At 50.9% G+C, this 12,477-nt stretch overlaps 1 protein-coding gene across 2 annotated transcripts in view; it reads right to left on the bottom strand.

The window, feature by feature from the left end:
* Positions 1-12,477, bottom strand: part of LOC140386753 (eosinophil peroxidase-like) — an 87,488-nt gene that overhangs the window by 44,829 nt on the left and 30,182 nt on the right. For both annotated transcript variants that reach the window (XM_072469409.1, XM_072469410.1), the window contains exon 8: positions 11,318-11,672. In XM_072469409.1, the coding sequence (XP_072325510.1) occupies positions 11,318-11,672 (355 nt within the window). The remainder of the gene's footprint in view (positions 1-11,317; positions 11,673-12,477) is intronic.

Here is a 12,477-nt window from a genome sequence, read left to right as displayed (position 1 = left end):
CTGTACGACTTCCTCCGATTAGAGAAGATAAGGTTTGAGTTAAGGGTCTCAGCAGGGGAGTTTGAGAAAAGGTGGGGGATGCTTGTGACCGTGTTTGAGGAGCTGTTCGGCGCGGGGGGGGGGGGGGGGGGGGGGGGGGGGGGTGGGCGGGGGGGGGGGGGTTCCCTCAGTGCAGCTCTGCAGTGCTAGCATTCCCTCAGCGCTACACTGCAGTGTTAGCAATCCTTCAAATCAGCACTGCAGTGTCAGCATTCCCTCAGTGCAGTACTGCAGTGTTAGCATTCCTTGAAATCAGCATTGCAGAGTTAGCAATCTTTCAAATCAGCACTGCAGTGGTAGCAACCCTTCAAATCAGCACTGCAGTGTTAGCAATCTTTCAAATCAGCACTGCAGAGTTAGCAATCCTTCAAATAAACACTGCAGTGTTAGCAATCCTTCAATCAGCACTGCAGTGTTAGCATTCCCTCAGTGCAGTACTGCAGTGTTAGCATTCCTTGAAATCAGCATTGCAGAGTTAGCAATCTTTCAAATCAGCACTGCAGTGGTAGCAACCCTTCAAATCAGCACTGCAGTGTTAGCAATCCTTCAAATCAGCATTGCAGTGTTAGCAATCCTTCAAATCAGCACTGCAGTGTTAGCAATCCTTCAAATCAGCACTGCAGTTTTAGCATTCCTTCAAATCAGCAGTGCAGTGTTAGCATTCCTTCAAATCAGCACTGCAATGTTTGCATTCCTTAAAATCAGCACTGCAGTGTTAGCAATTCTTCAAATCAGCACTGCAGTGTTAGCAATCCTTCAAATCAGCACTGCAGTTTTAGCATTCCCTCAGTGCAGTACTGCATGTTAGCATTCCTTCAAATCAGCGCTGCCGTGTTAGCATGCAGCACTGCAGTTTCAGCATTCCCTCAGTCCAACACTGCAGTGCTGAACTGAGTCTGCCGTGGTCAATTTTTTTGTAAGTTAGTCTTACTTCGGTGGTAGGCAAAGTAATGGAAAGGGTACTGAAGGATAGGATTTCTGAGCATCTGGAAAGACACTGCTTGATTCGGGATAGTCAGCACGGATTTGTGAGGGGTAGGTCTTGCCTTACAAATCTTATTGAATTCTTTGAGGAGGTGACCAAGCATGTGGATGAAGGTAAAGCAGTGGATGTAGTGTACATGGATTTTAGTAAGGCATTTGATAAAGTTCCCCATGGTAGGCTTCTGCACAAAGTAAGGAGGCATGGGATAGTGGGAAATTTGGCCAGTTGGATAACGAACTGGCTAATCGATAGAAGTCAGAGAGTGGTGGTGGATGGCAAATATTCAGCCTGGATCCCCGTTACCAGTGGTGTACCGCAGGGATCAGTTCTGGGTCCTCTGCTGTTTGTGATTTTCATTAATGACTTGGATGAGGGAGTTGAAGGGTGGGTCAGTAAATTTGCAGACGATACGAAGATTGGTGGAGTTGTGGATAGTAAGGAGGGCTGTTGTCGGCTGCAAAGAGACATAGATAGGATGCAGAGCTGGGCTGAGAAGTGGCAGATGGAGTTTAACCCTGAAAAGTGTGAGGTTGTCCATTTTGGAAGGACAAATATGAATGCGGAATACAGGGTTAACGGTAGAGTTCTTGGCATTGTGGAGGAGCAGAGAGACCTTGGGGTCGATGTTCATACATCTTTGAAAGTTGCCACTCAAGTGGATAGAGCTGTGAAGAAGGCCTATGGTGTGCTCGCGTTCATTAACAGAGGGATTGAATTTAAGAGCCGTGAGGTGATGATGCAGCTGTACAAAACTTTGGTAAGGCCACATTTGGAGTACTGTGTACAGTTCTGGTCGCCTCATTTTAGGAGGGATGTGGAAGCTCTGGAAAAGGTGCAAAGAAGATTTACCAGGATGTTGCCTGGAATGGAGAGTAGGTCTTACGAGGAAAGGTTGAGGGTGCTAGGCCTTTTCTCATTAGAGCGGAGAAGGATGAGGGGCGACTTGATAGAGGTTTATAAGATGATCAGGGGAATAGATAGAGTAGACAGTCAGAGACTTTTTCCCCAGGTGGAGCACACCATTACAAGGGGACATAAATTTAAGGTGAAAGGTGGAAGATATAGGAGGGATATCAGAGGTAGGTTCTTTACCCAGAGAGTAGTGGGGGCATGGAATGCACTGCCTGTGGAAGTAGTTGAGTCGGAAACATTAGGGACCTTCAAGCAGCTGTTGGATAGGTACATGGATTACGGGAAAATGATATAGTGTAGATTTATTTGTTCTTAAGGGCAGCACGGTAGCATTGTGGATAGCACAATTGCTTCACAGATCCATGGTCCCAGGTTCGATTCCGGCTTGGGTCATTGTCTCTGCGGAGTCTGCACGTCCTCCCCGTGTCTGCGTGGGTTTCCTCCGGGTGCTCCGGTTTCCTCCCACAGTCCAAAGATGTGCGGGTTAGGTGAATTGGCCAATGATAAATTGCCCTTAATGTCCAAATTGCCCTTGGTGTTGGGTGGAGGTGTTGAGTTTGGGTAGGGTGCTCTTTCCAAGAGCTGGTGCAGACTCAAAGGGCCGAATGGCCTCCTTCTGCACTGTAAATTCAATGATAATCTATGATTAATCTAGGACAAAGGTTCGGCACAACATCGTGGGCCGAAGGGCCTGTTCTGTGCTGTATTTTCTATGTTCTATGTAACACTGCAGTGCTGATTTGAAGGATTGCTAACACCGCAGTGCTGATTTTAAGGAATGCTAACATGCAGTGCTGATTTGAAGGAATGCTAACACTGCAATGCTGCACTGAGGGAATGCTAACACTGCAGTGCTGATTGAAGGATTGCTAACACCGCAGTGCTGATTTGAAGGATTGCTAACACCGCAGTGCTGATTTGAAGGAATGCTAACACTGCAGTGCCGATTTTAAGGAATGCTCAAACTGCAGTGCTGCACTGAGGGAATGCTAACACTGCAGTGCTGATTTTAAGGAATGCTAACACTGCAGTGCTGATTTGAAGGATTGCTAACACCGCAGTGCTGATTTGAAGGATTGCTAACACCGCAGTGCGGATTTTAAGGAATGCTAACACTGCAATGCTGCACTGAGGGAATGCTAACACTGCAGTGCTGATTGAAGGATTGCTAACACTGCAGTGCTGATTTGAAGGATTGCTAACACTGCAGTGCTGATTTGAAGAATTGCTAACACTGCAGTGCTGATTTTAAGGAATGCAAACATTGCAGTGCTGATTTGAAGGAATGCTAACACTGCACTGCTGATTTGAAGGAATGCTAAAACTGCAGTGCTGATTTGAAGGATTACTAACACTGCAATGCTGATTTGAAGGATTGCTAACACTGCAGTGCTGATTTGAAGGATTGCTAACACTGCAGTGCTGATTTTAAGGAATGCTAACACTGCAGTGCTGATTTGAAGGATTGCTAACACCGCAGTGCTGATTTGAAGGATTGCTAACACCGCAGTGCTGATTTTAAGGAATGCTAACACTGCAATGCTGCACTGAGGGAATGCTAACACTGCAGTGCTGATTGAAGGATTGCTAACACTGCAGTGCTGATTTGAAGGATTGCTAACACTGCAGTGCTGATTTGAAGAATTGCTAACACTGCAGTGCTGATTTTAAGGAATGCAAACATTGCAGTGCTGATTTGAAGGAATGCTAACACTGCACTGCTGATTTGAAGGAATGCTAAAACTGCAGTGCTGATTTGAAGGATTACTAACACTGCAATGCTGATTTGAAGGATTGCTAACACTGCAGTGCTGATTTGAAGGATTGCTAACACTGCAGTGCTGATTTGAAGGTTTGCTACCACTGCAGTGCTGATTTGGAGGGTTGCTACCACTGCAGTGCTGATTTGAAAGATTGCTAACTCTGCAATGCTGATTTCAAGGAATGCTAACACTGCAGTACTGCACTGAGGGAATGCTAACACTGCAGTGCTGATTGAAGGATTGCTAACACTGCAGTGTTTATTTGAAGGATCGCTAACTCTGCAGTGCTGATTTGAAAGATTGCTAACACTGCAATGCTGATTTGAAGGAATGCTGACACTGCAGTGCTGATTTGAAGGATTGCTAACACTGCAGTGTAGCGCTGAGGGAATGCTAGCACTGCAGAGCTGCACTGAGGGAACCCCCCCCCCCCTGCCCACCCCGCCCCCCCCTCCCCCACGTGCCGAACAGCTCCTCAAACACGGTCACAAGCATCCCCCACCTTTTCTCAAACTCCCCTGCTGAGACCCTTAACTCAAACCTTATCTTCTCTAATCGGAGGAAGTCGTACAGGTCACCCAACCAAGCAGCTTCCCCCAGTGGCGATGCCAACCGCCTCTCCAGCAAAATTTGTCGCCGGGCAATCAGAGAGGCGAAGGCCATGACATCGGCCTTCCTCCTTTCCATGAGCTCCGGCTTCTCTGAAACCCCAAATATCGCCACCAAAGGGTCCGGGTCCACTCCCTCCTCCACTGTCCGGGCTAAGACCGCGAACACTCCCGCCCAGAATCTTCCCACTTTTTCACAACCCCGAAACATGTGCGGATGATTCGCTGGCACCCGCCCACACCTCTCACACTCATCTGCTACCCCCTGAAAGAACCCACTCATTCTCACCCAAGTCATATGCACCCTGTGCACCACTTTAAACTGTATCAGGCTCATCCTTTCACAAGAAGAGGTCCCATTTACCCTTCGCAGTGCCTCACTCCATACTCCCCAATTGATCTCTCCTCCCAACTCCACTTCCCATTTCTCCTTGATCTTCACCACCCTGCTCCCCAGCCACTTTTTTTTGTCTGCAGTTCTTCCCTCCCCTTCCACATCCGGAAGCAGCAGTCGCACCAGCAGATGTCCTGGCAATCTAGGGAACCCCTTCCAGACCTTTCGTGCAAAGTCCCTAACCTGTAGATACCTGAACTCACTACCCATCGGCAGCTCCACCCTCCCCCTTAGCCCGTCCAGACTGCCGAACCATTCCTCCAAATACAAATCCCTCACCTTTACCAGCCCCATTTCCCTCCACCTCCTGTATACACTATCCATCCACCCGGCTCAAACCCATGATTCTCGCACAGTGGCATTAGCACCGACATCCCTTCCACCCGACAACTCCTCCTCAGCTGATTCCATACATTCACCGTAGACTGCACCACTGGGCTCCCTGAATACCTACTCGGAGCCATTGGCAATGCTGCCGTCACCATAGCCCTCAAACAGGACCCTTTGCAAGATTCCTCCTCCATCCTAACCCACTCTACCCCTTCTCCTTCCCACCACCGCCGCACCTTGTCCACATTCACCGCCCAATAATAATGAAGCAAGTTTGGCAACTCCAAAGACCCCTGGTGTCTCTGCCTCTGTAGCAGGCTCCACCCCACCCTCAGCACCTTCCCCGCCCATACAAAGTCAGAGATGATTGTGTCCACTTTCCGATAAAAGGCCTTTGGTATAAAGATCGGGAGAGCCTGAAAGATAAACAAGTACCTCGGCAGAATATTCATTTTCATCACTTGGATCCGCTCCGCCAACGTTAAGTGCAGTGTATCCCACCTCTTAAGATCCTCCTTGGCTTCCTCCACCAGCTTCGTTAAGTTCCACTTATGGAGCCCCATCCATTCCCTCGCTACCTGAATCCCCAAGTACCTAACCTATCCCTGGCTACCGTAAATGGCATCCCCCTAAATTAGTCCGCTGTGCCAGCTCATTTATCGGGAATACTTTGCTTTTCCCTACATTCAGCTTGTATCACGAGAACCCTCCAAACCTCCCCAACAGGCCCATAATCCTTCCCATACTCTCCAACGGATCCGAATAATACAGCAAGAGGTCATCGGCATAGAGCGACACCCGATACTCCCTCTGCCCCCTCATTATCCCCTGCCACTCTGCCGACCCCCTGAGAGCCATTGCCAATGGCTCTATGGTCAGCGCAAACAGCAGCGGTGACAGCGGGCACCCCTGCGTTGTATCCCTGTGTAAGTCAAAGCTTTGTGAGCTCATATCATTCGTCCTCGCCCTCATGGCGGTACTTGTCCGAAGTTTTGGGAAGGTTTGGGTTGTGGGCCGAGATTTGTGTCATGCGTGCGGTTGCTGTATGAGGGAATGCTAACACTGCAGTGCTGATTTGAAGGATTGCTAATACTACAGTTCTGATTTGAAGGATTGCTAATACTACAGTTCTGATTTGAAGGATTGCTAACACTGCAGTGCTGATTTGAAGGATTGCTAACTCTGCAATGCTGATTTGAAGGAATGCTAACACTGCAGTGCTGATTTGAAGGATTGCGAACACTGCAGTGCTGCAGTCAGGGAATGCTAACACTGCAATGCTGCACTGAGGGAATGCAATCACTGCAGTGCTGATTTAAAGGATTGCAAACACCACAGTGCTGCAGTGAGGGAATGCTAACACTGCAGTGCTGATTTGAAGGATTGCTAACTCTGCAATGCAGATTTGAAGGAATGCTAACTCTGCAATGCAGATTTGAAGGAATGCGAACACTGCAGTGCTGATTTGAAGGATTCCAACGCTGCAGTGCTGCACCGAGGGAACGCTAACACTGCAATGCTGCACTGAGGGAATGCTGACACTGCAGTGCTGCACTGAGGGAATGCTGATACTGCATTGCTGATTTGAAGGCTTGCTAACACTGCAGTGCTGACTTGAAGGTTTGTGATACAAGTTTGAATAAAATGTGTATAAAAAAACACTGCAGTGCAGCACTGAGGGAATGCTGACACTGTAGTGCTGATTTGAAGGATTGCTACCACTGCAGTGCTGATTTGTAGGAATGCTAACACTGCAGTGCTGATTTGAAGGATTGCTAACTCTGCAATGCAGATTTGAAAGAATGCTAACAATGCAGTGCTGATTTGAAGGGTTGCTAACGCTGCAGTGCTGCACTGAGGGAATGGTGACACAGCATTGCTGATTTGAAGGATTGCTAACACTGCAATGCTGATTTGAAGGAATGCTAACACCGCTGCACTGATTTGAAGGATTGCTAACTCTGCAATGCAGATTTGAAGGAATGCTAACACTGCAGTGCTGATTTGAAGGATTGCTAACACTGCAGTGCTGCACTGAGGGAATGCTGACACTGCATTGCTGATTTGAATGATTGCTAACACTGTAGTGCTGATTTGAAGGATTGCTAACACTGCAGTGCTGATTTGAAGGATTGCTAACACTGTAGTGCTGATTTGAAGGATTGCGAACACTGTAGTGCTGCACTGGGGGAATGCTAACACTGCAGTGCTGATTTGAAGGATTGCTAACACTGCAGTGCTGATTTGAAGGATTGCTAACTCTGCAATGCTCACTTGAGGAATGCTAACACTGCAGTGCTGATTTGAAGGAATGCCAACACTGCAGTGCTGATTAGAAGGAATGCTAACACTGCAGTGCTGCACTGAGAGAATGTTAACACTGCAGTGCTGATTTGAAGGATTGATAACACTGCAGTGCTGCACTGAGGGAATGCTCACACTGCAGTGTTACACTGAGGGAATGCTGACACTGCAGTGCTGCACTGAGGGAATGATGGCACTGCAGTGCTGCACCGAGGGAACGCTAACACTGCAATGCTGCACTGAGGGAATGCTGACACTGCAGTGCTGCACTGAGGGAATGTTAACACTGCAATGCTGCACTGAGTGAATTCCGGCACTGAGGTGCTGCACTGAGGGAATGCTGACTCTGCAATGCTGCACTGAGGGAATGCTAACACTGCAATGCTGCACTGAGGGAATGCTAACACTGTAGTTCTGCACTGAGGGAATGCTAACACTGCAGTGCTGCACTGAGGGAATGCTGACACTGCAATGCCAATAAGTTTTTTCCAGATGGGTTTTTAAATTTGGTCACCATTTTGCCTCTCAAATGGACATGTTATCTGACGTGGAGCATCTCAATACTCCGGGGGCGAAATTCTCCGGTATCGGCACGATGTCCGCCGACTGGCGCCCAAAACGGCGCAAATCAGTTGGGCATCGCGCCGCCCCAAAGGTGTGGAATGCTCAGCATCTTGGGGGGCCGAGCCCCAACCTTAAGGGGCTAGGCCCGCGCCGGACGAATTTCCGCCCCGCCAGCTGGCGGAAAAGGCCTTTGGTGCCCCGTCAGCTGGCGCGGAAATGACATCTCCGGGCGGCGCATGCGCGGGAGCGTTAACAGCTGCTGACGGCATTCCCGCGCATGCGCAGTGGAGGGAGTCTCTTCCACCTCCGCCATGGTGGAGACCGTGGCGAAGGCGGAAGGAAAAGAGTGCCCCCACGGCACTGGCCCGCCCGTGGATCGGTGGGCCCCGATCGCGGGCCAGGCCTCCGCGGGGGCACCCCCTGGGGCCAGATCGCCCCGCGCCCCCCCCAGGACCCCAGAGCTCGCCCGCGCCGCCTTGTCCCGTCGGTAAGGTAGGTGGTTTAATCGACGCCGGCGGGACAGGCATTTTAGCGGCAGGACGTCCGCCCATCCGGGCCGGAGAATCGCTGGGGGGTGTGGGGGCCCGTCAACTGGCCCGGCTCGATTCCCGCCCCCGCCGAATATCCGGTGCCAGAGAATTCGGCAACCGGCGGGGGTGGGATTCACGCCAGGCCCCGGCGATTCTCCGACCCGGCGGGGGGTCGGAGAATCTCGCCCCAGCTGTCCAACAATTATTTGTCACGCATATCAGGAAAAAATATTGTATTAGCGTGAATTCCCCAAGGGTGGGATTTTCCGTTCCGGCAGTAGTGCGGGTTTCCCAGCAGCGTGTAGTGGCTACAAGGGGAATTGCCATTGGCCAGCGGCGGGAATGGTGCATCCCATTGCCAGCAAGACTGCGCCACCAAGAGATATGTCGCGAGGGAGGCGGAACATTCACCCCATCATCTGCTCATTTAGTTCATTCCTGTGACAGTGACGATGGTTACGGATTTGCCAGCAGCAGGCAGGGATATTTTAAATATAGGATTCATGATTCTCACAAAATTGTAAATTGAAACAAAAGAGAAAATGCTGGAAAATCTCAGCAGGCCTGCCAGCATCTGTAGGGAGTGAAAAGAGCTAAGGTTACTAGTCCAATGACTCGTTGTCAAAGCTAACAGAGAATGTGGGGAATATTTATACTGTGGAGTGAGAATGAAAGATGAGTCATAGCCACAGAAACCCAGGGAAACGAGTTGCTAATGGCCACAGAAACCAAGGGGAAAGAGTGCTAATGACAGTCCCCAGAGAGAACAAAAGGTGTGAGAGGCCAGACAGCAGAGAAACTAACATGAGGGTGAACTGTGACAGATGGAGATGTGGGGGGAGGGGAAGGGAGAAGCAAAGGGGAGAAGGGGTAAGGAAAGGGGGATAAGATTTTGGGGGGTGGGGTTAAATATATATTAAGAAAGACAAGAAAGAAAGAAATGGGGCGAAATTCTCCGGAAATGGCGCGATGTCCGCCGACTGGCGCCCAAAACGGCGCAAATCAGTCAGGCATCGCGCCGCCCCAATCTTAAGAGGCTAGGTCGGTGCCGGACGAATTTCCGCCCCGCCAGCTGGCGGAAAAGGCCTTTGGTGCCCCGCCAGCTGGCGCGGAAATGACATCTCCGGGCGGCGCATGCGCGGGAGTGTCAGCGGCTGCTGACGGCATTCCCGCGCATGCGCAGTGGAGGGAGTCTCCGCAGTGGAGGGAGTGAAGGGAAAGAGTGCCCCCACGGCACAGGCCCGCCCGCGGATCGGTGGGCCCCAATAGCGGGCCAGGCCACCGTGGGGGCACCCCCCGGGGCCAGATCGCCCCGCGCCCCGCCCAGGACCCCGGAGCCCGCCCGCTCCGCCTTGTCCCGCCGGTAAGGTAGGTGGTTTAATTTACGCCGGCAGGACAGGCATTTTAGCGGCGGGACATCGGCCCATACGGGCCGCAGAATCGCGTGGGGGGGGGCCGCCAACCGGCGCGGTGCGATTCCCGCCCCCGCCGAATCTCCGGTGCCGGAGACTTCGGCAACCGGCAGGGGCGGGATTCACGCCAGCCCCCGGCGATTCTCCGACCCAGCGGGGGGTCAGAGAATCTCGCCCATGGTAAGAGACAGTTGAAATGAAATGGGATGAAAACAAATGTAAACTGAAAACCTTACTTTGCTTGTGTGCACCCATCACGCATCACTTAGACCGTATTGCCGAATGCTAATGGGTGGAATGTGCCTATGCACGCTTCACCACTGATACCTCAAAATCTTAACAGACCTGGGGCGTCATTCTCCGACCCCCCGCCGGTCGGAGAATGGCCGTTGGCCGCCGTGAATCCCGCCCCCGCCGAAGTCTCCGCTCCCGGAGATTGGGCGGGGGCGGGAATCGGGCCGCGCCGGTTGGCGGGACCCCCCGCTGGATTCTCCGGCCTGGATGTGCCGAAGCCCCGCCCAGAAATTGCCTGTCCCGCCGGCGTAAATCAAAGCTGTTATTTACCGGCGGGACCAGGCGGCGTGAGCAGGCTCCGGGGTCCTGGGGGGGGCCGCGGGGCGATCTGACCCCGGGGGGTGCCCCCACGGTGGCCTGGCCCGCGATCAGGGCCCACCGATCCGCGGGCGGGCCTGTGCCGTGGGGGCACTCTTTCCCTTCCGCCTCCGCCACGGCCTCCACCATGGCGGAGGCGGAAGAGACTCTCCCCACTGCGCATGCGTGGGAAACTGACAGCGGCCGCTGACGCTCCCGCGCATGTGCCAGGAAACTGACAGCGGCCGCTGACGCTCCCGCGCATGCGCCGCATTTCTGCGCCAGCTGGCGGGGCAACAAACGCCATTTCCGCCAGCTGGCGGGGTGGAAATCCCTCCGCCGTCGGCCTAGCCCCTCAATGTTGGGGCTAGGCCGCCAAAGATGCGGAGCATTCCGCACCTTTGGGCCGGCGCGATGCCCGTCTGATTGGCGCCGTCTTTGGCGCCAGTCGGCGGACATCGCGCCGTTGGGGGAGAATTTCGTCCCTGGTATTCAATTCTCCAATCACAATATTACAAATTGGCTTGGACCTGGGGTATGCAGCTGAAAAAGATGGCAGTGACTGCATGGGTAACAGGAACAGGCTGTTAATCAGGTGTTGACAATTTTGACCAGCTACTAGTTTGTCCCCACTGGGTGGCCATTTGCCCAGTTTCCTTTATTTTACCTTGTTCAAATCTTTCATTCTTTGTTGCTTAATATTTCAATTATTCTTTTCCTCTGGGCATCTTCCAAACGTTACAACTTTCATTGATATCTCCTGACACCTTTCAATCTAAACTTTAATGTGTGTTAAACAATTGAAAGGAAGCACCGTGAATGTGACAGGAATGCCCCATATGAAGATGACATGGGACACGATTTCTGGATTCAGCCATTACTCACCAGCTATAAAACATGGAGTTGAATTTTGACCGGTGACACAGGCTTCCCCCATTCTTCCACAAAGGTTGCTTGAAATGGTGTTAAATGGTAAATATTCTCGTCCATTGTCGGAGAATTCCTCATTGACAGCCATCTGACCAAGCTCATTGGTGAGGTTCCTAAGTTTGTTGGCCAAACAATCTGTGCTGCCGTAGACTTCATTAACATCAATGAAAGAGGTCAGGGCATTGATCTGCTGCCGGGTGTTAAAATCTCCGAACAAAGAACCCAGTTCACCGCTTCCACAGGCAGGAGCCGATCGGAAGAAAGCAAAGCATCTGTTGTGACCCATGATCCTGGGGTCCCTTGGTGGTATCTGTCAGGAAAGATTAAGAACACTTTTAGGTCTGATGCGAAGTGGAAGAGACTCTGTCTGGGTCAGTGACTAGAGGAATTACACAAAGGATTGTTCTGCGTCCTTCTGTTCATATCATAAATAACATGGAGGAGTTGACTTGCAGCCATTGTTTATCTAATAATAATCACTTACTGTCACAAATGGCTTCAATGTAGTTACTGTGCAAAGCCCCTAGTCGCCACATTCCGGCGCCTAATCGGGGAGGCCGGTATGGGAATTGAACCCGCGCTGCTGGCCTTTTCCTGCATTACAAGCCAGCTGTTTAGCCCACTGTGCTAAACCAACCTCTATCTGCTCAGGAGACCAAGGTAGGGCCTGGTAACTGGTGTAAGGTAGGAGAATAGTATTCAAATTGTTCTGAATTAATCAAATGAATGCGTTATGGAATTATAGCTTGACGTGTAGAAACATGAAATAATGCAACAAATATGAATTATGCATGGTTGATGAATGAATACATTTTCTCAAATTAAGCACAACTCAATTGTTTGGGACAAACATTCAAACAATATATACCTGTGATAAGTAGAAGTATGTAAATCAAAGCCAGGCACAGCTCAAGGCAGAGCAAAAGGACATTCAAAAAACATATTAATGACACCCTTGGTGTAGGACTCTGGGTACTGACTGCAGAAGGATATTGCTTTAGTTTGGTGGGTTTAAAGGAGAGTGAAAATTGAGATTCCAAAAATCATACTTCAATGACCAGAACAAAATTTATGGGTACGATTCAGCGACCCCATTGCGCCTGGCACTGCCAGAG

The sequence above is a fragment of the Scyliorhinus torazame genome, chromosome 12, assembly GCF_047496885.1.
Source record: "Scyliorhinus torazame isolate Kashiwa2021f chromosome 12, sScyTor2.1, whole genome shotgun sequence".
NCBI classification, from domain to species: Eukaryota; Metazoa; Chordata; class Chondrichthyes; order Carcharhiniformes; family Scyliorhinidae; genus Scyliorhinus; species Scyliorhinus torazame.
The sequence above is the reverse complement of the archived record's forward strand: the minus strand, read 5'-3'. Positions and strand labels throughout refer to the sequence as shown.